This window comes from Balaenoptera physalus (assembly GCF_965194825.1).
Source record: "Balaenoptera physalus genome assembly, chromosome: 4".
Taxonomy (NCBI): Eukaryota; Metazoa; Chordata; class Mammalia; order Artiodactyla; family Balaenopteridae; genus Balaenoptera; species Balaenoptera physalus.
In genome coordinates this window covers 123,317,348-123,343,984 of record NC_138891.1, presented here as the reverse complement: position 1 = coordinate 123,343,984, position 26,637 = coordinate 123,317,348, and the positions used below count along the sequence as shown (strand labels likewise).

General features: G+C 33.8%; 1 protein-coding gene across 3 annotated transcripts in view; it reads right to left on the bottom strand.

The window, feature by feature from the left end:
• Nucleotides 1-26,637, bottom strand: part of NCAM2 (neural cell adhesion molecule 2) — a 491,886-nt gene that overhangs the window by 132,927 nt on the left and 332,322 nt on the right. For all 3 annotated transcript variants that reach the window (XM_082460389.1, XM_082460390.1, XM_082460391.1), the window contains exon 9: nucleotides 6,107-6,257. In XM_082460389.1, coding sequence (XP_082316515.1) covers nucleotides 6,107-6,257 — 151 coding nt within the window. The remainder of the gene's footprint in view (nucleotides 1-6,106; nucleotides 6,258-26,637) is intronic.

Below are 26,637 nucleotides of genomic sequence, written 5' to 3'. Positions count from 1 at the left end.
ATGTAACTGTTAAATTAATCACATAAAATAATTAATTATAATTAATAGGTAATAAGTAATGAGTACCTACTCACAAAACTTGATTCTAATTGCAATCAAACGTACTATGTAATCGGTGCTTATTGCATTAAACTACATATCACATGCTTGTTATCTTTTGTTTTATAAATTGGAACTTTAGTTCAACTCATGCTTCTTAGAAAGGGTAATGCCTTTGGAATGTTGAAAATGAACTGGCAGGATGCCAAGGAGTCTGCTTAAACTGAAACAAAAAAGAGGTTTTGAACAACAAAAAAAAAGGGATAATCTCCTAAGCACCTTAAGGTTAGTGGTACTATAATAAATGTGGTTGGTATCAAATTATAAATGGCTCAGTTCTTTGCCACTCATTCATAACAATATTGCACTAGTTTCTTGAATCACATAGTAAAGAATGGTAAATGTTTTGTGACATTGTATAATTTCTTTGCAATGCTCATAATTTCTGTACTGTTTTGAATCAAAGATGGAGAATAAAAACATTCTTACCATTTCTAACCTACAAATATTTATTTACACCAATAACTTTTCATGGTATTACATGCCATTGCATTAAATTGTTATTACTACTATAAATTTGTCACTAAATAAAATATCCTATTTTATAACAACACAGGCTTTAATTATCAAGAAATAAGCTTATTTGATAAGCTAAGTATTTATCATGGTTGTTATGCTGCCCTATCCAACCAAAATTTCTACTAATCTTCATATGAGAAGATAATAAGATATTGTACAAATAGTAGTATTGCAGGCATGAAAAAGTGTTCCAACCTTCATAATACAATGACACTAACAAGGAAGTTACTTACAAGTGAAAGAGAAGAACGGGCTAAATTTTAAATTACAACCATGGTCACATGTTCCAAATGATTATTTAATTCCATACTCAAAAATAATAATAACTATAGACAAATGATAACATAATGGCATTTACTCTGCTCCTAACGTATGAATAAAATCTGAATTTTAGCTGTTAATGATATTAAGATGAAAAATTACTTTATTTTCTACTTAAGTATAAATTTATCTTTTACTAGAATATTTATATAACATAAATAAATTTTCATCATAATATTCATCCACTTTAAGCATTTTTTACATGATTCAGTTTTAATAAATTATAGTAAGTACCTAGAAGGTAATAATCTCATTACCTACAATAGAGTAGAGGTTGGGCACATATATGGGCAAATTTGTATCTTGCTAAATGTAGCATAAAGTTTGAGACGTGAGCTGGGCTCCCAGCGCTCTGGAATTCATCAGTAAATTTGATTGTGAAAAATAGAGCATCTTGAGTAAGGCATATGAAGCAATACTGTAAGAGTCTGGGTTAATCAAAGAGGAAGCTAGACTGCCAGAGATTTTCAAGTAATTTGTAACAGGTATTTAAAAGAGATTCATCATGGGGAGAAAACAAGAGGCCATAGCTTAAATATAGGATTCATGTATAGGTTAAATCCACAAGAGAAACTCCTTTCATTTAAAGATTGAAAAAAAAAAAAAAAGGAAACATGTCAATAGAATGCACGAATAAAGTTTGATAGTGTGTTTATTAATCTTAAAATATAAAACATTTTCCTTTGCTTTACATGAAATTCAGCCTATATCAGGAGAATTATTCCCTTTATAGGTAAAGGATACTATTAAAATTCTGAACCTCTAAACGCTAAAACTCAGCTAAAGCCATCCTATCTCTCTATTTATTTATTTTTAATTTATTATTATTATTATTATTTTGGCCATGCTGCAGGGCTTGCAGGATCTTAGTTCCCTGACCAGGACTGAACCCAGGCCATGGGGAATCCTAACCACTAGACCTCTAGGGGAATCCCCTATCTCTCAATTTAAAATTTGAAATGATTCACATATGTAGAACTTACTATTCTTCCTAGGTAGATTAAGTGTGGGTATAGATAAAAATGTCAAATTAAATAAAATTGACTACACAGAAGATTGATACACAGAAGGAGAAAAAAGAAGCTCAACTACTTTTTAGGACTTTGCAATTGAACAATCTTTTGATCAGGGTAATGGTTTCTTTAAGGATGTATGATTATGAAAAATAAAAATAAAATTTGAAAAACAAATGAAAGGAGGAAATAAATTAAAAATTGCTGAAAACTGAAAATAAGACATTCATACTCTTGTTTCCAGGAACTAGGGAAACCAAAAATTCTTATGACAAAGTTTTCTTAAAAACAGAATATATATACCTTTCTGTTTCCATAATGGCAGGGCAAGCCTGTGATAGCCCAACTCCCCTACTGGTAATAATTAAAAGGACTAGAAATAGCACAAATCAAGCAAAACAACAACAACAACAACACTACCCTAAGGCTTCTGGAGAGTAAACAAAATCAGGGATTGTGGAGGGGAATGAAAACTAGTTTCTTTGGGTTTTTTTTTTCACTCTCATTGCTTTGTCTAGAGGGCAGGTACTAGATAAGGAGCATCGAAGTGATTCTGGACCTAAAACACATCCAGAAATATAGAGGGTATGCTGGAAAGAAGGCAATACAGGTTGAATACTGTGGGGGTAATCCCAGACAGGAGTCAGAGAAGGAGATGCCATAATTCTGTATATAAAACCACAGAAATCTCAGCCTAAACTCTGAGCTTGGCATGCCTAGAGCAGATACAAAAATGTATAGCAAAGGCATTAAGAAATCAACTGTGAGATGTGAATCCCTGATTACAGGAGGCAACACAGAACTTAGAGGTGATTATCTACTTAAAAATACTTTTTTTCCATATGGTTGTCAAGACCCAGAGTCGGCACAACATAATATTTACAGTATCCAGGACACGATGCAATATTTCTCAACATTCAACAAACCAGGAGAATATGACCAATTCTAAAGGGAAAAGACAATTAACATATGCACATCCCAAGATGATTCAGATGTTGAATCTACCAGATAGAGATTTTAGAGCAGCTAATTTAACTATATTCCATGAGGTAAAGAAAAAACACATATAGAATTAATGAATATATAAGAAATCTCAGCAGAGAAACAAAAAATATAAAACAGAACAAAATTAGAAATTTAGAACTAAAAAATTAATATCTTAAATAAAACAAAAACCTCACTGGATGGACTCAGTAGCAGAAAAGAGATGATGCAGTAAAGAATCAGTCAACTTGAAAAGCAAACAACAGAAATTATCTAATCTGAAGAACAATGAGAAATAAGATATATAAAACTGAACAGTATCTCAGAGATGTTTGAGCCAAAAAGCTTAATGTGTGTAAGTAAAGTCCTAGAGATGAAAAAGAGATTAGGACAGGACAGATGTTTGAAGACATATGATAAAAAGCTGCCAAATATATTGACAAATATAAATTTACAGATTCAAGAAATTCAGTATACCTCAAACAGGATAAACCCAAAGAAAACCATACCTGGACATATCCTAGTCAAAGCTATGAATAACAAAGATGAATAAAATAACTTGATAGCAGCTTTAGAAAAATGACACATGGGCTTCCCTGGAAGCACAGTGGTAAGGAATCCACCTGCCAGTGCAGGGGACATGGGTTCGAACCCTGGTCCGGGAAGATCCCACATGCCACGGAGCAGCTAAGTCCATGCACCACAACAACTGAGCCTGTGCTCTAGAGCCCGCGAGCCACCGCTACTGAAGCCCGTGCGTCTAGAGCCCATGCTCCCCAAAAAGAGAAGCCACAACAATGAGAAGCCCGCGCACCGCAACGAAGAGTAGCCCCCGCTCGCCACAACTAGAGAAAGCCTGCGCGCAGTAACGAAGACCCAACGCAGCCAAGAATAAATAAATTAAAAAAGTAAATTAAAAATTAAAAAAAAAAGACACATGGCATACAAGGGATAAACAATTCAAATTACCATGGATTTATCATCAGAAACCAAGGGGGCTAGAAGACAGTGGAGCCATATCTTTAAAGAAATGACAACCCAGAATTCTTTCCAGGGGAAACAAAAATTCATCAGGAATGACAGAGACAACATTTTCAGATGAAAATTAAAAAAAAAATAGACTACATCCCCAACAAATATGCTCTACAATAAATGGGGAAGAAATTTCTTCAGACTGGAGGATAATAATATCAGAGGAAAATCTGAATCTTTAAGGATGGAGGAAGAGTAAAAGGAAATGGTAAAGAAATGAGTAAAAAACCTTTTTTTCCTCTTCAGTTCCTTAATATATCTATAACTCTTAAAACAAAAATCATCATAATTTCTGGTGAGATTCGCAATTAATATGAATGCAGATATAATACATATGATATTAATAATAAAAAAAAGATCAGTGTGGAGCACTTGTAAAGGCACCTATATGCTTGTCAGGTTTCTACATTTAATGTAAAGTGTCAGATAATTAACTCTGAGAGAACCTGAACAGCTATTGAACATTAAAGTACATCGAGTCAGAGATTAGTGGAGAAAATGAATAATTCATGAGGAAGACATATATGGGAGAGAGAATAATGATCCCCCAGTGATATTCACATCATAATCTCCAGAACTTTTGAGCATGTTACTTCACATGGGAAAAAGAACTTTGCATCTGTGATTAAGTTAAGGATGTTGAGCTGAGAAAATTATCCTGGATTACCCAATGTGGGTCCAATGTAATTGCAGGGAAGTCATATATAGAGAAGATGTGAGGAAGGAAGCAGAGTCAAAGCGATATGATGTGAGAAAGACTCAATCTGCCATAGCTGGCTTTGAAGTTGGAAGGAGACTGCAAGCCAGGGAAGGTGGGCAGATTCTAGAAATGGAAAAGACAAGAAAAGAGAATCTCCTGTAGGGCCTCCATAAAGGAACACAACCCTACGGACACTTGATTTTATCCCAGTGAGAATCATTTCCAACCTCTGACCTCAAGAACTTAAAATAATATATTGTGTTGTTTACAGAAATAAAATTCCTGGTCATTAGTTATAGCGACAATAGGAAACTAAGAGAAGATAACTATAAATGTGTACTGTGTCACTGAGCCTCAAAATATATGATGCAAAAATCAACAGGATTAAAGAGAGAGAAAAAAGTTCACAATCATGGTGGAGGATTTTAACAACCATCACTTTAATAGAACAAAACAAATTCAGTAAAGACAAAGAAGATTAAAGAACACTAACACCCACCTTGATCTAATGTATGTTTATAGAGCACAATATCTGCAGAATACATATTTTTTCAAGTACACATTATGTATTCACTAGGTAGATCATATGCTGGGACATAAAATAAACCTCAATAAATATGAAAACAATCAAAATCATATAGAGTGTGTTTTCTAAGCACAACTGTATTAAATTAGAAATAAGTAACAGCAAAATATCTATGAAAACAATAAATATCTGGAAACTAAACATATCTTCATAAATAACTATTGACCAGTGATGAAATCACAAATAAATGTAGAAAATATTTTCAACTGAAAGCCAAGAGAAAGACAACATATCACTATTTGTGGCATGCAGTTAAAATGCTACTTAGAGAGAAATTCCAGAAAAAGCTGAATAAACCAATATGCAAGACTTTAACAGCAAAGGAGGAGTGCATCTGTGATCAAAAAACAACTTATAGTTTGTTAGCAATCAGCCCTTGAAAAATAGAGTATCCTAAGTACTGTATTTTAAATACTATACAATAACTTATGAGGATGTAAAATAATTCAACAAAACAACTTGAAATGAGAAATGAAATTCTCACTACATATGTGAAACACAGGGCCATTAATATTAGGAATAAACAGATAAAAATCTAAGGTGATGTTGATCAATTACTGATAACTAATATAATTCAGTTTACATTGTGTTTTGGTTTAAACGTTTTGTAATAAAAGGCCACAATTTTCAGGATAAGCAGCATTAAGACCATTAAATATATAGCACTGTGAAATCTCCCATAACTGCCACTAGATGTCTCTAATAACTGACTTTGGCTGCATTCCTTCTAAAGTTATGCATTAAATACTACAACATGAACTACTGTATTCTGATTTTCCTACGAAAATACATGTTTTTCAAAGCAGAAAAGAAAAGTTGTTTTAATAAACATACAAAATGAGAATAACTTACATTCAATATCAAGGTACATGCTTTTTTGGTGCCCTCCAATTCTACTTGCAGCTTCACAGTCATATCTCCCTGAATCTGACAACTTCACATCCTTAATATGCAGTGATGAGCTTCTGTGCTGCCCTCTGACTTCGATACGTCCGTCTGGGCTCTGTTTACATTGATTCAGGAAAAAGAAAGATTTTATGCTTATTTTGTGTAAAATGATGAAACATATTGTATTTATCATGGACACAATAAATGAAAATAAACTCTTACCTGTATTCATTTTTTATTTCAAAAAAGTAGTGTTTATTTATACTTTACTGTTTTTAGCTTATCCATTTTACCAGCCCACTTGCTTATAGGGACACTGACTTGTAAGTAGTAAAAACTTAAACATAAGTTTTATCAACCTCTTTTATTTACTATGCTTTTTGCTTTTTATAAAGCTAGTATGTTCTTCTAGGAAGGATTTTGTTGTCTTTCAATTGTGTTCTTTACAAACATAGCAAAATGACAATAATGTCTATTCAATTCTGGCTAAAACCTACCAGTGAAAATGATATTCCTGCTGTATTTTAGTTTTCTATTTCACTACATAAGGAGGATGTATCAAGATGTATGACAATTAAAGACTTTAAGAGGAATTTATAGTTTTCATTTTTGAATGAACACAACAGCATTGCTCATAAGCATAATTGGTACCATATGCATCATAGATACACTATTAAAAACACAGCATTCTTAGGAAGTCATTGGAAACAATATGGAAATTATTAATCACTTAACTCCACAAATATGACTCAAATCAAGGAATTGCTTATAATCCAATAACATATAGATTATATTTCAAATAAGAATTATTGTGTGCAACACAATTATAGAATTTTCTTAAATCTAAGTACCTTTATAGCACACATATTTAAAACAAGAGATAGTTTAGTCACTGAATTTTACTCTGCACTATCAAGAAACATAGTGAACTTTTAGCACTTTATAACTCATTGGAAACATCTGCTGTACCATTATTGAATTGATTCTTTTTAATATTCGAGGTTTTAGTGTTCAACAAAATATTGTATATCATACATTCAATTGAAATATGTATGTTATTATAAACGGTATAATGGTTGTTTAATTTTCTATATGACAGATTTGAACAAATTTCAATACATGTGTGTACTTTGCATTATTAAAATGATGTTTCACTATTTTCCTTTATTAATATTAAAAGACTATCTTAAAGCTCTTTTTCAAACATGTTGATTGGGGCACAATATGGTTACTTTTTTTGCTTTTTAATTTTATATAGGAATGCAATCATTATACAATCCTATCACTCACTCATAATTCACTATCTGGAAAATGGTCTTCAAAAACCAAGAAATAAACAAAAGCATATTAGGGATGTATTATGCAACTCAGATCAAGATTTCTATGTCAAAAATATGTTCCCCACCTCCCGAGTATTGCTAAAGAAATAGTAAGGTGAAGTTTTCAAGCAGAAGGGCATTCTCTTCTGCCAAGTTTTAAGATGTTCAGCTGCCAAACCCATTTACTTAATTGAAAGAAAAGAAAACAAAATGTAAGAATCCACAGAAGTTAAAAATCAGAATGAATAAACCCAAAAGCAAAATGGCCAACTGTTATACAAGGTAACTAACTGCTGTTCCATAACAAAATAGGTATTCTTTGGTCCTTATCTCACTGCAACTCTGTTCATCATTAAATCCTATTGAACTATATCTTTCCTTTCTTGTGTGCCGACTTCCCTTGGCTTTCAAGACACCCACATGATCCTGATTTTTCTCCCAGCTTTGGTTGTAGTTTCCTTGGGTTTGGTTTTGGTTACAGCCTCCTCTCTTCCTCAGGGCTTCTGTATTCTGTCCTGGACTCTAGTGTCTTTTCAGTCAATACAATCCACTTAGGCACTCTTATCCCTGCCCACATCGACACTGATGATCTCTAGTCACTCTTTCTCCACCCAGGATCCTTCTTTCCCTGGAGCTACATAACTAGATATATCACATGCAGGGCAAGTCCATTTGATATATATCTCAAACTAGCATGTGCAGATGAATACATCACGTCTTACCCAGCATCACCTGCCCTCTCCCAGTTGTCTTTCCATGAATGATACTAATTCTTTCCCATGCCCCAGGCTATACCATGTCCTCAGTCTTGGATCAGTTGCTGAACATTTATTCATCTATTTATATTCTAAATAATGATAAATCTCAGTTTATCATCTTGCTCGACATTATGATTTCCAATTTTCAGCAACTGTGTTTCCATAGACCTATCTGCTCTCTGCCTTTCCATTTACAGTTTTAGCTGTGCTGCTAAGTCGGAAGGATATTGACAGGCGTCTCTGGATTTCAGAGAGAACAATCACATTCAGGCTGAATGTGACCAAAAAAGACTCCCTGACTCTGCAAAAGCCTTCAACATTATGTTATTTCCTATGTTTCTCTTAGCAAAAAAATCATTCCAGCTGCAGAAATTATTTCTTGTGTAGCTAAGAATAAGTATTTTTTTTTAAAGCAAACTTTTATTTCTCATAACAACTTTATGAAGGTTTCACATCCCTGGACCTCATACTCTATAATTACAAATAACATTGTATTGCCTCCCAAATAAAATCCCAAACCATTAGCCTGATGTTTATGGACTTCCATATGGTATTACCTTTCTGTTTAAGCACAGTTTACAATTTGGATACTGTTAATTTGGATTCCATTTAATGTGAATTATTTGTATTGTCATGAATGTCCTGTGCTTTCTAAGCAGGCTTCACACATCTTTCTCAAATCCTTCCCCCTTTATCTCTTCCATATTTACACGGCAGTATTCTACCATCATTCTTTCAATTTCTTGGCCAGGTATCAATTTATATTCAAAATAATCCCTGGTTGACTAATATACATACATATATAAGGTCCCTGTGCATTTCTTGGGACACATTGCTTTTTCTAGTCTTACTGGAACTTCAGATTTTATCCTGCAGTTTGATATTATAGTTGTACAAATGCGAGAACATTTTTATGGTACTTTGTGTGAAAGTCACCTGGACTAGTACCTAGGACAGAATCATTACATTCTAAAATTTTTATAAAGCAAATTAAGATATAGTGAAATGTACATATCATTGAATAAAGGAAATGTAATCCTTCAGCTATACTTTACTATGGATTAAAAACGTGACATTTAATATCTTAATTAGGATGTGACAAGATACATTAATAATGATGCGAAGCAAATTGTTCCTTCTTTCATTAGGGAAAATATTGTTCTTTTGCACATTAAAAAGTAAATTTACCCACCTTAAAAATCAACAGGTCCTTTTGTTATTATGATATGGTTTTTGACTTGTGGAAAACTGTGCGTGTAAAGTTAGCATGCTATTAGTAAAAATGGTTGTATTTCAAAGTTTTTAATAATATATCTAAAATTAATAGAAATTCCGGAAGAATAGAATTTCTTCTGGAATGTATGTGATTCATTGAGAAATTGTAAGTCATTTTCAGAGTTGGCATTGGCTTTGTAATAATGCACAATATGCATTGACTAGAAGACCAAAGTCATTTCTTCTCATTTCTGACATTCCAAAGGACATCTTTCTCTTTGTGCTACAAAAAGGCATTACACATATCTGAAAGAAAATTCATTTATATCTTGGCTTTGATTCACCACCTACTGAAGATTCATTTAAGACATCTGATATTTGATTGAGACAGGTTAATGGGTGTATTAGTTCCCCATCTAGTATTTTCAGTTTCTATCACTGCATTAACATGATTAGAAAGTGTCTGAGTGTACATTATTATTCCAATCCTTTACAGAAGGACACTCTGTGAAATTTAACTTGATATTATATCTTTTGCCTTTTCTGGAAGGTCAGCTTAAGTACTGCTTGAATAGTATTTCAATATTTTTATAAAATGATTATTTATAGAGTTTATTGTCCTTTCAATAATCCCTTAATCAAATATCTATGTGATAACTACCATCTTCAGTTTAGTTCAAACATAAATATTTTGTTGTAAATTTTAATTGTTGGGCATTTGAATTTATATACTGTGTCATGTTTATTTTTGTGGCTTTACCTGACTAGACATTTACTGGCAAATTTGGGATCCAATTGTAGTGCACAACACATCTGAGTTGGACAGTATTCTCTTCTTTCTTCTTTCTCACACTCTTGTCTTTGAACTTTTTAGAGTCATTGACCCTTTGGCCTTTTGAGAAAATTGTGGATCATGTCACTTAGTTACTCAATATTTTTTCTGTATATGTGCAATTGTTTCAAAATAAGCATCCATGTGCTGGGGATATAAGCTGAGCAAAATAGAATAATTTCCGCTCTTCCTGGAATTTAAGTTTAACCGAGAAGACAGATATTACTTCTAATATATAATACAAATAAACTCAAAAATACCATGTAGGAACACCACAGTTTCATTTTGGGGGTGTTAATGGAGGGGTGGGTTAGAGTCAGAGGTATGTTCCTTGTTAAACCGAAGTGTGGATTGGGATCTGGAAATGGTGAAAGAGGGGCAGTGTTGTAGAGAGAATTCTGGGCATATGCCACCAGAAGGCTTATGAGAGAACTGAGAGAACCCAATAGGTGCAGAGAAGAGACTGTGAGCACGTGGGATCTCCTGACATTGGGCAGGATGATAGAGAACACATGCAGAACCCAAGACACATGCAGACACACAACAAATTTGTACCCTTTGACTATATGTTATTTTTTTCTCATTGTATGCTATGCAGTTTTGGGGGAGCGATTTTTTAAAATTATATATTATGTTTACATTATTTGCAATGGCATTAAATCTCTATTGAATGTAAATTAAACAGCTTCAAATACATAGAGGTAGCAGCAAGGCATAACTGCTAAATGTATAAAAAAAGAAAACAGACTCTTTCCAAACGTTCCTGGCATTAATTTACCCAAACTGACTTCTCAAAATCATAATAAAGTTTCATTACATTCACTAATTTCTGCAAAGAAATTTAAGCAGAAATGTTGTCTTGCTCTTATAAGATTTCTATATTTATTCTTAGTTTTAATGTCTTTTTCCTCTGGGCTTGATCACACCTTCCTAAGTGTATTCCTATTTTGATGTCATGAAATAAACTTTTGTACAATTACCATTCCTCCGAGCAGAGTAAATTGATGAAACAAAGAGTAATATGTCCAATAAAATTTCTTAACTTATGTAGTTTCTTCACTGGTTCTAGGGCCCTTTTCTTCTCTTTGCACATAAAGTCAGTAATTTATTCAACAAATAGGAAATGAATATAGTAATGAATAACTGCTAACACATACAATAGGTGATAGGTACATACTAAATATTTTACATTTATTAGTTCATAATACTGCTATGATCCTCATAATAGTGCTATGAGATTGGGACTAATATCATCCCCATTTTAAAGATGAGCAAAATGAGTCACAGAAACATTAGATAACTTGCCCAGGTCCCACACAGCTTATAAGTGATAACAGTGGGATGCCCAGGCTGTCTGGCCCTGGAGTTCATATTCTGAATTACTTTTGCCATATGGCTCACTACCTGGGCCATAACTATGTGGCTGAGTTACATACTGTAGCTATGTGACCGGCACTATGCTGGGTTCTGAGGACAGAAAGATGGATAAGAAAGGCAAAGCCTTTAGTCTCAAACATTAAAAGGCTTAGAGGAAAATCATAAATTTCATCTGACATAGATGAAATTAAGGAAGAACACCTAGTACAGTCTACAAAGGTGAGGAACAATTACTTGCAGATATTTCTGCCTAAACAGGGTCCTGAAAGATAAGTAAGGCACCAGACTGGCAGCGTAATTTGCAGGGCCCACGAAAACTGAAATGTGAGGTCTTCTGTTCAAAAGTTACTATGAATTTTAAGACAACCACAGCAGCACTTTAAACCCAATGCAGGGCCCTTCTGAGGGTTGGGCTCTGTGCAACTGTACATGTCACATATCCATGAAGTCAGCCCTGGCCAAGCAAATAGGAGGAAAGTTAGGAAGGGAATGGGAACTACATAGGTCTGGACTAGAGGGGAAAATAACATGTTCAAAGAGTTGAAAGAAGCTCCCTAGAGCTGGCATATCCAATATAAGGTGGAGAGAGGTGAGAGGTGAAGTGGCTGGAGAGACAGACAAGAATGCCAAAAAGAGCCTCAAAAGTCTAGGGAACATTGACAAAAACATGAAAGGATGCCCAACATCATTAGCCATCATGAAAATGCATACCAAAACTCCATACTACTTCATGCCCTCAGAGATGGCTATAAACAAAAAGACAGGTAATAACAAGCATTGGATAGGATCTGGAGAAAATGGAACTCTAGTGCACATGTGGTAGGAATGTAGAACGGTGCAGGTGCTTTTGATAAAATGTCTGACAGGTACTCAAAATGTTAAACACAGAGTTACCATACGATTCAGCCATTACACTCCCAAGAGAATTAAAGATCTATGTCCACACAAAAACATGTACTACGTAAATGTCCATAAGAGCATTATTAATAAATCCAAAAAGTGAAAGCAACACAAATGTCCATCTATTAATGCATGGATAAATAAAATGTACTATTTCTATATAATATATATATATTTCTATATTATTTGTGAATTAAAAATATGAGGTACTTACACAAGCCACAACATAGATGAACCTTGAAAACACTATGCTAAGTGAATAGAAGTTAGTAACAAAGTCCACATTTTGAATGCTTCCATTTATACAGAATTTCCAGAACAGACAAATCTATAGATACAAAAGTGATTGCCTAAGGCTGGCAGGTAGTGGTAAGGTGACTGGGAAGTGACAGTCAAGTGGAGTGGGACTTGTTTTTTGAGGTGATGAAAATGTTCCCAAATTTATTGCGTTGATGATTGCACAACTCTGTGAATATACTATAAGGCAATTTATTTAATTTTACCCTTTGATGGGTAAATTGTATGCTATGTGAATTATATGTTAGAAAATATTAAAAATTAAAGCCAAAAGAAAGAATATGAGTGTTCCATAAAGAACTGGAAAGGATAGGCAAGGTTTCGGGCCGAGGAGTAGGGAGAATGCATTTGTTATTTGAGAGCATCATTCATGCCTCAGGGTAAAGAATAAATTTGAAAGGGGGAAGGGAAAACACCAAGAAACATACTGCAATGATAGTGTTCTGGGAAAAGGTAGAGGTAGATGAGATGGAGAGAAGTGAGTGGATTCTAGGAACATACTGAGGGAGAATCCACAGCATTCAGTGAATGTTTAGATGGGAGCTGGTGATGAAAGAAAGGAGGAAAAGGATGTGTTCAAGTTTCTGTCACAGATCCCTGGATGGGAAATCTGATCTATTATTAGTAGATTGTTGTATGTATATAAAATTATACATATATATGCATATATTCACATTTGACCATAACAAATCATATTTTAATAACCAGCATACATTATATTCCATATTATATACCCAGTACTTTACTATTTGAAATTGAAATGCTATGATAATCAGGCCAAAAGCAGAATAAACTTTTCAGAGATTTTAACTTAAAAAAATTAGAGAAGGTGAATTCCAACTGATAATTGTCAAAATGCTGGTTTTCAGAAGGTGACCTAAATATTTTGTATTGGTGCCTGTGCATGCTGCCTTCTTTACCTTAATAGTAGGTAAGACCAGAGACTACAGAACCAAATGGGAAACTTTACATCCTGTTTGTGCCATCTATAAGCTTTGTAACCTGGAGTCAACTACTTAATTTAGCTGTACCTCAGTTTCTCTCTCTGTATAATGGGTTTAAAAGTACAGCCTTTATAGTATTATGAGGGAGATTAATGATTTGAATATTTGAAAAGAGCTCAGCACCTGTTAAGTGGTTGGCAAATAAATTGGCACAAAACATCTGATATCCAGATCTAAATGATAAATATGTGAGTTTACACAATATCCATTTCATTGTGAGGTCCAGAGGCATTCTATCTCAAAGGGAAATGACACCTCTCCTATCTTCTTACTTAACAGTGCGTTACTGTTGCTAGACTTTTCTCATGATTCCTTGAACCACATGCCAGTTATTTATTTATAATATTATAAAATATTTATAATATTTTATCAATGAAAATATGTAAGATATTCAGTAAAAAACAAAATTAAAATTAGGATGAAAAGCTACTGTAGGACAGCAAAATTACTAAATAAATAATAAATGATAAAACCTTTTACATATAAATGATTAAATTGCCAAATAATGAGATTTATATTTTATTTCATCCATAATACTAATACAAAATCCCTAGATATTGAATTTATCTGTAATTGCCACTACGTTTGTGGATGGTTTGGCTGTATGCTTGACCCTGCCCTTCATCAGAAGGACCTTCCCTGCTCAAATGCCATGACTTTGGTGTCAAAAGCGTTGTCTTGTAGGCTTTATACAGACATAGGCTCTGTGTCACTATTCAATGGTTTTAAATTTGTGGATTCTAATGACTATGTATCATTTCCAAAATATATATATTAGTTAAAGCTGTATTAAGTATCCGACCCCATGTCTATATCACTATTACTTATGGTCATTCATTGTGATTGGAGTTCTAAGCAAATAAATTAGGAGAGGAATGTGCTTGTAGTATTGCTGATCATTTTAATTTTGGCAACACCATTGTTGACTCTGAATGACAAGATACTTATTTTTTGTTGTTGTTTCTTGAGTGTATGTGCAATTTTAATCAAATATGAAGATATAACAAAATATTTGATATCAGTGTTGTTCAGAAAATTCAGCACATAGGAATTCAAGCCATAAGTATGGGGCTAGTGTAGAAAGCCAGTAGGCTTTCGATCCATTTAAAATGTCATTGCTTTCCCCAAGGTTAAGAAACCATGAAAAAGAGGATGATCACTATTGTTTTTGAATTTCCAATTTTTCTGTATATCCTTCATAATGGAAAATAAGCAAAGAAAGAAAACTCCTTATCAAAAAATCAATAAGGGATAAAGAAGCCAAGAAGAAACTTAAATCTAAAAGTTACATCCTATCTTGAGCTAAAATTTAGTTTCATGGCACACAGCAATGAGAAGATAGAAAGGAGGTCTGAAAGAATGAGGCACATTATACACTGAAATTCTTCCTATTCAACATTTATCATAAGATGGTCAGGTGTATTGTGATGATTTATGCACATAATTGAACTTACCTTGTGAATATTGATATCACATTATTACACCATACTGCTCTGGAAGTAACATAATGACTAAAATATAGACTCCATTGTTTCAAAGCTTTGAATAAGCCATAGGTTTGGTTCAATGTTTTTTTTAATTCAGATTTTAAAATGTTTTTCTTTATAACATAAGCATAACCAATTGGAAAACAGATGAAGTGCAATACTAAAAATATTAGAATTGGAATGGCATAACGTTGATAATGACTGAGGCTGTGATAGAACGTGGGGTTTCATGATACCATTCTCCAGTCTTTGTTTTAAATATACATCACACATTTTATCATGGGAATTTTAAAACAGCATAACCAAGATGGGATGTGTTCCTTTAGCTGATTTTCTCAATTGTTAGAACATATAGAGCAGAGCGGAACCCAAATTAAAGTCTAGAGCATGCTGCTGCAGCCTACTTACAAACCCATAGATTTTTGTATTGAAAGCCCTGAGGTTTTGCTGTCATTATTTTGCAGTTATCACAGTGCAAGTTGGCTAATAGACAGTACATAAGTTTTGTTGCTTTTCCCTAGGTCTGGTTAGAATTACTTAAGATTGTGTAGCCTCAGTGCTAGATACATGATAAATGTTATTATAATCAGTGATGTAGTTAGTAACCAGTGTCTCATTGGTATGGCAATCTTGTCCAAATTAGAGACAAATGAAAGATTTTTGCAAAGCAAAAAGCACAATATGCAACAGGAATTAGTACAATAATGTTAAATGCAATGTTTAAAAAATGCCTGACACATAGTATATATTCAATGTTAACAATAGTTATTATCCTTTTCCTATAGTATATCTTTATACAAATTCCTACAACATGTTCTGTAAGGGAAAAATTACAGTGCAAAGAAATACAAAATATTTTGGGAACATTCTTTCTTTGCTCTATCTAGTGAGACAAATAAGGGCCCTGTTCTGAGCCTTCTTTGGCCACCACTCACTCAAAGCATGAAAAAGACACAGGACTGCTCTAAGTATATGTACGTTTTCTTCCTGTCTATGTTTCATTTGGATAAATTGTATTTTTCTGTCTTTGATTTTACTAGACTTTTCTTCTGCAGCATCTAATCTTCTGTTAATCCAAACCAATGTCTTTTTTACTTGACATTATTTTGATCTGTAGAATTTTGATTTAGTCTTTTACTTTGTCATGTTTCTCTGTATTATGCTCCTGCCTTCCTTTTACCTTGTAGTACATATGCAGTATATGTAAAAAAAAAAAAAAAAAGATGTTCCTATCTACTAATACTGTTATTTGTGTCAATGGGTCTGTTTCTATTGATTGATTTGGTTTTTTCCCTATTATGGGTTATATTTTCATGGACCTTGTATACCTCATAATTCTTTATTGGATGCCAAACATTGAGAATTATATACTTTGAGATATATATATATATATATACACACATACATATATATATATGTATATATATATACATATATGGTCTCTTTTCTGAGATATTGTTAAGTTACTTGAAAACAGTTTTATTATTTTGAGGCTTTTAAACCTTGTTAGGCGAGCTGGGAGCAATCTTTAGTTTAGGACTAATTCGACTACACTACTGAAGCAACATACTTCAGTATTCCAGTGGTTCTTTCTGTGGCCTTGGACTCACACACACATACACTTATCAATACTCAGCTGAAGACTCTTGGGGAGAGTGCTGAAGATCTCTGGAGCTCTCTCTGTGTGAATTTCTTCTCCACAGAGCTCTCTCCTCTCTGGTACCCCATCCTGTGATTTCTAGCACCCTAAGTCATTCAAACTCAGAACACTGGCTCCTCAAATAAAAGAGTCAGACTCTTCATCCCTGTGCTACAGCCTGGAAACTCTACACAGTACGCTCGACCAATCGTAGGGGTCACATCATTTGTTTCTCTTCTCTCATGGATCAATATGCTAACCATCATGACATAAATTTTGTCTGTTGTCATTGTTTAAAGTCAGAGTATAAATCAAGCCCTTCTTTATCTAATATGCCTGGAAATATACGCTCTAACAAGTATTTTAAATTGTCACTAGTCCCACACTTAACATCAGAAAATGCAATGCATTTACCATCTAGTGATCAACTGTTGTCACATATATGAGACTTCTTATGGTATACAACACATCGCTATTAACAGCATCACTTTTATCAGACTAATACCACAAAGTAGAATAGTACTTGGCAATGTATGTGTATATTTTTCCTTCTTTTAAAAAATCACATCATTTCAAATACATATTAAAGTATATACAACATAGGATATATAAGAAATGTTATGAAAATAATGTGTATAATTACTATCATATGTACTGGCAGTGTTATAGCAAATATATGCTCCTTTTTTAACACACAGCTATGCTGAGTGACTCATATACTTTACTTCAGTGCCTCATTTTAGGTGGGAAGCTCAAGAAGATAAAAAATATTTCTTATCTCTTCGTTTTGAACTCTTCTCAGGCTGTCTTACTGTCTGACAATTATGCAATTAACCTAATTATTTTAAATAAAAAGCACTTTATTTATTGGAAACGTTTTATATTATACATGCACATAAACACCAAAAACTAACAATACATAAAAACAGTTTAATCAAATCATTTTGCTACATAGACAAAGAAACAAGCTACCTCTAAATGATGGCTAAAAATTAAAACTGTGTATAACATACACGAACTCCAGTGAGCTGCTTTAGTTTGGTTTTGGTTTTGCATTTTGTTTGTTTTGTGGTAAATTATCTATTCATAAAGAAAAGACAAATTAAAACAAATACTGCATATACAAACTAAACTTTCTATAGTTTAGAAGTCTTCAATTAAAAGAGAAGGTACTCTCCAGAAAGGATCTAAGTTATCAAGGTAATAAAATAATGCATAGGAGAAAGAAAGGTGGAAATGTTAACAAAATTTATTTATTTTTTACCAAAAGCCAAATGGTGTATTAAGACAGTTTCAAAGTGTGGAATAAATGAGTCAGTGCTACAACTCTAAATCATAGAAAGGAAAAGATACAGTGTGGACTTTGTCAAAACATTAAAAGAGAAGGTAAAGCCTATATTTCTATATTACATTATTTTATAATAAAAGAAAATTATGGCTCAGACAGGTCTGTGATGAATCTTTACATTGATATATATCAATCATCAGACGATAAAAATTTACAGACATTATCATTAAAGGGGGCTTGGTGTAAACAGAGAGCCGAGAAGCAGAGATGGTCTGGGAAGTTATATTACCTTTGCTACGACAATCAGAAATGATAAGAAACAGCCCTCAACAAGTTTCTAATTGTGTGCTGGGATATGCAGGTATGGGATGTGTAGTAAATAATTATACTACAGGGCAGATTGTTGTAAATTATATGAGAAGGTGTTAGAATAGTATACTTCATAGCACAATGTGCTATCTCAACATGCAGATCAAAACAGCCAGCCAGGCGTGTTTTCTGTGATGTAGGAAGAGGCGATCCAACATCTCGCTATGGTACACACAGGAAATGTGTGCAGTTCTATTGCTTGCTAACTTCCTGCCTCTATAAAATTTGTCTATGGAAACTCCTTAATTATCACCATTTCTATCATTTGGTCTCAGAGGGTATTTAATTTATGAATAAGCAAATTATTAATTCACTAAGCAATCAGAGGATTATATAAATTTATTCACATTGTTTATCACTGGGTATACTACTATTACTTTAGCATCATGTTTTTTCTTTTTAATTTTTGTCCCAGTAGCGTCACACCTCCTATGACTCAGACAGATGCAGTGTCCTTCAAAACTGAATGCAAATATCCATATAGTAAGTCAACTCTAGTGTTCTGTACACAGTTTAAGTTCTTATCTGGTTTCAGATTTTGTAATGAAAAGAATAGCCGTCTGCAATTTATACTTAGTTTACCTAAAGAATTCAACAATTAACCTAAACACACACATAGTTAAAAAACAATAGTCTTACTATATTGACTTCAGGTTGGCAATCAAGGACTCCCTCAGCAAGCTCAAAAGTGCTGGAAACTGTGATTAGTACATCAAAGATTTGTGATAGTTTTCACTACACTTATGACTCACAGTGTACATTCAAAGTTGTAGATGGATAAAGTACACACACTATTGAAAATCTTCCAGCACCAAGGATTGATGGAGGAAATGTGAAATCTTATTTGGTTGAAATTAATTGACCTTAATAGTAGGATTTGAGGAAAAAATGAAGGCAATAGAGATTTGAAGAATGGCCTATCATGTAGAGCAGTGTAGGTAATAAAAGGGATTTCCAAATGATATGAGAAGCTATTGGAGGCTTCTGAACAAAAGAGTGATATTATTTGGCTTATTTCAAATGGATCAATTTAGCTCTTTTCATGAGAATAACAGGGGGCAAAGGTGAATGCATTAAAACCTCTTAAAAGTTATTGCAATAGTCTAGGCAAGTCACTATGCTGGCTTGGACTAGAGCAGTAACAGCTGCGTTTTGAGAAATGATCAAATTTTTAATATATTTAAAATAAGGCTAACAGGATTTAAAAAACTTGAATATGTGTATAACAATCAATAAGTCAAAGATTACACAAAGAATTTTAGACTATATTACTGGAGGGAAGGAATCACCATTTAATGAAATTTGGATAACTGAGGGAGAAGCAGAAGTAGAGATAATGTATAGAGTGGACTGGATATTTTCAGTTTAAGATACTTATTTAATATCCAAATGGAGCTACCTGGTTAGACCACTGGATACAGACAACTAGGATTTAGTGGAGAGGTTCATGTTGAAAATTTGGAGTTTACTGAATCCAGCTAGTAATTAAAGCCATGAGACTAGATGAATAAGTCAAGGGAATAAACATAGTTAGAGAAAGGAATCCAAGAATAGACCCCAAACTAGGGCCCTTGATAATTTAGAGGTCAATTAGAAGACAAAGACTGATAAGAGAAAAAACAGGAAAGTATACCATAAGCCAAAGACCATGCAACAAGCAGAAAAGATCATTTAATTGGATCAATGCTTCTCTTAGGCAGAAAAGTAAAATCAGGACTGCTAATTTGGGATAAAATTTAGAAAAGTGAATGTTATTAGTAAAAAGCTTTCCAAAGAGTTTCAGTGGAGTCATGTGGTCAAAGCATGACTGGAGTATATTCAAGAGATAATTCTAGGAAGAATTTAGAGAGAACAAGATTAAACAACATTTTCAGGGGACTTCTTTGCTATGAATAGAGGATAGAAATCAGATGGGATTTGGAAGCCAAATGTAGTAGCTATCTATCTTTCTAATATTTGCACAGACAAAAATATATACTCATATATGAAGGATATGTGGGTATAACTATAATTAACTACACTGTGCATTTCATATCCATGACTCATTTATTTTGGACTGGAAGCTTGTACCTCTTAATCTCCCTCACCTATTTATTTCCTCCCCCCACCCAATTCCCCTCTGGCAACCACTTGTTTGTTCTCTGCATCTATAAGTCTGTCTCTGCTTTGTTATGTTTGTTCATTTGTTTTGATTTTTAGATTCCACATACAAGTGAAATAGGATTTTTGTCTTTCTCTGTCTGAATTATTTCTCTTAGCATAATTCCCTCTAGGGCCATCCATGTTGAAAAGAGTTCATTCTTTTTTTATGACTAAGAAATATTGATATGTCATGTCTCCTTTATCCATTTATATATTGATGGGCACTTAGGTTGCTTCCATATCTTGGCTCTTGTAAATAAAGGTGTAATGAACATAGGGATGCATATATCTTTTCAAATTAGTGTTTACATTTTCTATGGAAAAATACCCAGGAGTGGAATTGCTGTATCATATAGTAGTTCTATTTTTAGTTCTTTGAGGACTCTCCATACTGCTTTTCATAGTGGCTGCACCAATTTACATTCCCACCAACAGGGCACAAGTGCTCCCTTTTCTACACATCTTCTCCAACACTTGGTATTTGCTGCCTTTTTGATAATAGCCATTCCAATGGGTGTGAGGTGATATCTCATTGTGGTTTTGACTTGCATTTCCCTGATGATTAGTGATGTTGAGCATGTTTTCATGTGCCTGTTGGCAATCTGTATGTCTTCTTTGGAAGAATGTCTATTCTGGTACTCTGTCCATTTTTTAAATTGGGTTGTTTGGTTGTTTTTGATGTTGAGATGTATGAGTTATTTGTATTAGATATTAACTTCTTAAAGGATATATGGTTTGCAAATATCTTCTCCCATTAAGTAGGTGACATTTTTGGTTTTTGATAGTTTCCATCTCTGTGCAAAAGTTTTTGAGTTTGATATAGTCCCATTTGTTTAGGTTTGCTTTTGTTTCCCTTGCCTGAAGAGACATATCCAAAGAAATATTACCAAGATTGATGTCAAAGAGTTTACTGCCTACATTTTCTTCTAGAAGTTTTATGACTTCAGGTCTTACATTTAGTCTTTAATCCATTTTAAATTTATTTTTGTGCATGGTGTGAGAGAGTAGTCCAGTTTGATTCTTTTGGATGTAGCTGTTCAGTTTTCCCAACACCATTTAGGCTATCTTTTCTGTATTGTATATTCTTGCCTACTGTGTCATTGATTAATTGACCATATAAGTGTGTGTTCCTTTTTAGGCTCTCTATTCTGTTCCATTGATCTATGTATCTGTTTATATGCTAATACCATATGGTTTTGATTACTGAAGCTTTGTAGGATTGAAATCAGGGAGCATTAAAACTCCAGTGTTGTTATTCTTTCTCAAGATCATTTTGGCTTTTGTGTTTCCATACAAATTTTAGAATTATTTGTTCTAGTTCTGTGAAAAATGCCATTGATATTTTGATAGGAATAGAATTGAATCTGTAAATTGCCTTGGATAGTATGGTCATTTTAACAATATTAATTCTTCCAATCCATGAACCCAGTATATCTTTCCATCCGTTTGCATCATCTTCAGTTTATTTCATCAGTGTTTTATAGTTTTCTGAGTACAGATCTTTTATCTCCTTAGTTACATTATTCTTATGTATTTTATTATTTTTGATGCAATGGTGAATGAGATTGTTTTCTTAATTTCACTTTCTGATACTTCATCGTTAGTGTACAGAAATGCAACAGATTTCTGTATTTAATCATGTGTCCTGTAATTTTACTGAATTCACTGATGAGTTCTGGTAGTTTTTAAGAGGCATCTTTAGGATTTTCTATGCATTGTATCATGTCATCTGCAAACAGTGACAGCTTAACTTCTTCCTTTCCAATTAGGGTTGATCTTATTTCTTCTTGTCTGATTACTGTGTCTAGGACTTCCAATACTATGTTGAATAAAAGTGATGAGACGAAGCATCCTTGTTTTGTTTCTAATCTTAGAGAAAATGCTTTCAGCTTTTCTACTAGCTGTGGGCTTGCCATATATGGCCTTTATTATGTTGAGGTATGTTCCCATGAAACCCACTATATTAAGAGTTTTTTATCAAAAATCGATGTTGAGTTTTTTCAAAAACCTTTTCCAAATCTATTGAGAGAATATGATTTTTATTTTTCAGTTTGTTAATGTAGTGTATCACACTGATTTGCAGATATGGGACCATCCTTGCATCCCTGGGATAAATCCCACTTGATCATGGTGTATGATCCTTTTAATGTATTGTTAAATTCAGTTTGCTAATAGCTTGTCGAGTATTTTTGCATTTATGTTCATCAGTGATATTGGCCTGTAATTTTCTTTTTTGTGATATCTTTGTCTGGTGTTTGTATCAGGCTGATTCTGCCCTTGCAGAATGAGTTCAAAAGCAATCTTTTCTCTGCAAATTTTTGGAATAGTTTGAGAAGGATAAAAGTTACCTCTTCTCTAAATGTTTAGTAGAATTCACCTGTAAAACCATCTGGTCCTGGACTTCTGTTTGTTGGGAGCTATTTTATTACTCACTCAATCTCATTGCTGATAACTGGTCTGTTCATATTTTCTATTTCTTCTTGGTTCAGTCTTGGAAGATTGTACATTTATATGAACTTGTCCAATTCATGTTGTATATTTTATTGGCATATATAATTGTTCTTTATAATTTATTATGGTCCCTTGTATTTTGATGGTATTGGTTGTAAATTCTTTTTCATTTCCAATTTTATTTATTTGGGCCCTCGCTCTGTTTTTCTTGATGAGTCTGACTAAAGGTTTATCAACTTTATTTATCTTTTCAAAAAACCAGCTCTTAACTTCATTGATCTTTTCATTTTTTTTATTCTCTATTTATTTATTTCTATTCTGATTTTTTGACTTCGTTTCTTCTGCTAACTTTGGTTGTGTTTGTTCTTATTTTTCTACTTTCATTACAAGTAAGGTTAGGTTGTTTATTTGAGACTTTTCTTGTTTCCTGAGGTAGGCTTCTATTGCTATAAACTTCCCTCTTACACTACTTTTGCTCCATCCCATGGATTTTGGATTGTTATGTTTTTGTTTTCATTTTTCTCCAGGTATCTTTTGATTTCTTCTTTGATTTCTTCAGTGATCCATTAGTTGTTTAACAGTGTATTGTTTAACCTCCACGTTTGTGTTTTTTGCAATTTTTTTTGTAACTGATTTCTAGTTGTGGATTGTGGTTGGAAAAGATGCTTGATATGATTTTAATTTTCTTTAATTTACTGAGACATTTTTTTTGTGACCTAGTATGTGACCTATCCTAGAGAATGTTCCTTATGCCCTTAAAAAAAAGTATATTCTGCTGCTTTTGAATGGGTTGTATATATTCTAATGTGATGTTTTAGGCCAGCGTTTCCTTATTAATTTTTTCTGTCTGGATGATCTGTCCATTGAGCTAGGTGAGGTGTTAAAGTCCCCTACTATTATTGTGTTACTGCCAATTTCTCCCTTTATGGTTGTTAATATTTGCTTTATGTGTTTAAGTGCTCCTATGTTGGGTGCATATATATTTACAATTGTTATCTCTTCTTGTTTATTTATCCTTTGATGATCATTTAATGTCCTTCTTTGTCTCTTGTTTTAACCTCTGTTTTTAAGTCTATTTGTCTGATAAAAGTATTGCTACCCCAGATTTCATTTCAATTTGCATGAAATAACTTTTTCATCCTGTCACTTTCAGTATGCATGTGTCTTTAGATCTGAAGTGAGTCTCTTGTAGGCAGCATATATATGGGTCTTGTTTTTGTAACCATTCAGCCACTCTATGTCTTTTGATTAGAGCATTACTGCATTTACATTTAAAATAATCATTGATACATACATACTTATTGCCATCTTGTTAATTGTTTGGGGGTTATTTTTATACTTATTTTTTATTCCTTTCTTCTTCTTTATTCTTTTCTCCTGGGATTTGATAACTATTTTCAGTGTTATGTTTGGATTCCTGTTGCTTTTTGTGTATCTATTATAGAATTTTTGGTCTGTGGTTACCATGAGTTTTATATATAGCAATATATAAATATACTTTATTTTAAGTTGATGATCTCTTAAGTTCAAATGCATCTTAACAACCTTGCACTTTTACACCCCGCCCCACATGCTTACTGTTTTTAACATCATATTTTACATCTTTTTGTTTTGTGTATCCCTTAACTACTTATTGTGGATTTAGATGGTTTTATTACTTTTGTCTTTTAACCTTCTTAGTAGATTTATACATGGTTGGTTTACTTACTTTACTGTATATATGTCTTTACCAATGAGATTTTTTTTCCTTTTAGAATTATCATATTTCTACTTGTGGACTTTTCTTTTTTGCTTAGAGAAGTCCCTTTAACATTTATTTTAAAACTGGTTTGATGGTGCTGAACCTTTTTAGCTTTGGCTTGTCTGAAAAACTTTTGATCTCTCCATCAAATCTGAAAGAAAGCCTTGCTAGGTAGAGCATTCCTGGTTGTAGGTGTTTCCTTTTCATCACTTTAAATATTATGTCACTCTTTTATGGGCTATCAAATTTCTGCTGAAACTCATGTCAGCTGATAGACTACATGAGTTCCCTTGCATGTAACTTGTTACTTTTCCCGTGCTGCTTTTAATATTCTCTCTTCATCTTTAATTTGTGCCACTTTTATTGCAATGTGTCTTGATGTGATCCTTTTTGGGTTTATCCTGTTTGAGACTCTTTGTGCTTCCTGGACCTGGATGTTTGTTTCCTTTCCCAAGATAGGGAAATTTTCAGCTATTATATCTTCAAATATATCCTATGCCCATTTCCCTCTCTCTTCTCCTCTGGAACCCCTACAATGCAAATGTTAGTACACCTGATGCTATCCTAGAGGTCTCTTAAACTGTCCTCATTTCTTTTTATTCTTTATTCTTTGTTCTGTTCTGCTTCAGTGATTTCCACTATTTTGTCTTCCAGCTCGCTGTTCTGTTCCTCTGTATCATCTTATCTACTGTTGATTCCTCTATTGTACTTTTCGTTTCAATTATCATATTCTTCATCACTGTTTGGTTCTTCTTTATATTTTTTAACTCTTTGTTAAAAACTTCTAACTTCTCATTCTGTTCATCCAATCTTCCCCCAAGTTCTTTGAACACCTTTATAATCATTAATTTGAACTCTTTATAGGGTAGATTGCCTATCTCCACTTCATTTAATTTTTCTTCTGGGGTGTTATCTTGTTCATCTGTTTGGAACATATTACTGTCACTTCATTTTGTCTAATTTTCTATTTTTATTTCTATGTATTTGGTAGGTGGTAGGTTGGTTACATTTCCTGACCTTGGAGAAGTGGCCTTTTGCAGGAGACGTATTATGTGTCCCAGCAGCACACTTCCCTCTATTCACCAGACCTATATGCTCTAGGGGTGCCCCCATGTGAGATGCCTGGGTCCTTCTCTTACGGTGGGATGACTACTGTGAATGGTCTGGTAGGTGTGTCTGGCTTGGGTCTGGTTGGTTGCCAGGCTCTGCCTTGTGCCAAGAATGCTGGCCTCTGGGGCAGGATGGGTCACAAGGTGGCTGGCTGCAGAGACCCAGTGGTTCCTGAGGGTAGTTCTGACCTACTGATTGGCAGACCTGGGTTCTAGGGTGAGTGGTTGTCGAGCCAGGGTCATGGATCTCTATGTCAACTTGCTGATGTGTGGGGCCAGGGCCCAGGGTGTCCTGGGGCTAGTGCTGACCCAGGAGTGGGTGGAGCCATGTCCTGGGATCTCTGGCTAAAGGACCCTGGGGGCCCCAGCACTGGTTTCAGTCCCCTGGTGCACTGGGTTGGTTCCTGCCATGGCTGGCTGCAGGGCCCAGGGTGTCCTAAAGTTGGTGTTGGCATGCTGGTGGGTGGGGTCAGATCCAGGGGTGGCTGTATAACCATGTAATATCTAAGTATGGGTACAGACCATAACTAGACTTATTGTGGAGATAATTGTGAAATGTATAGAACT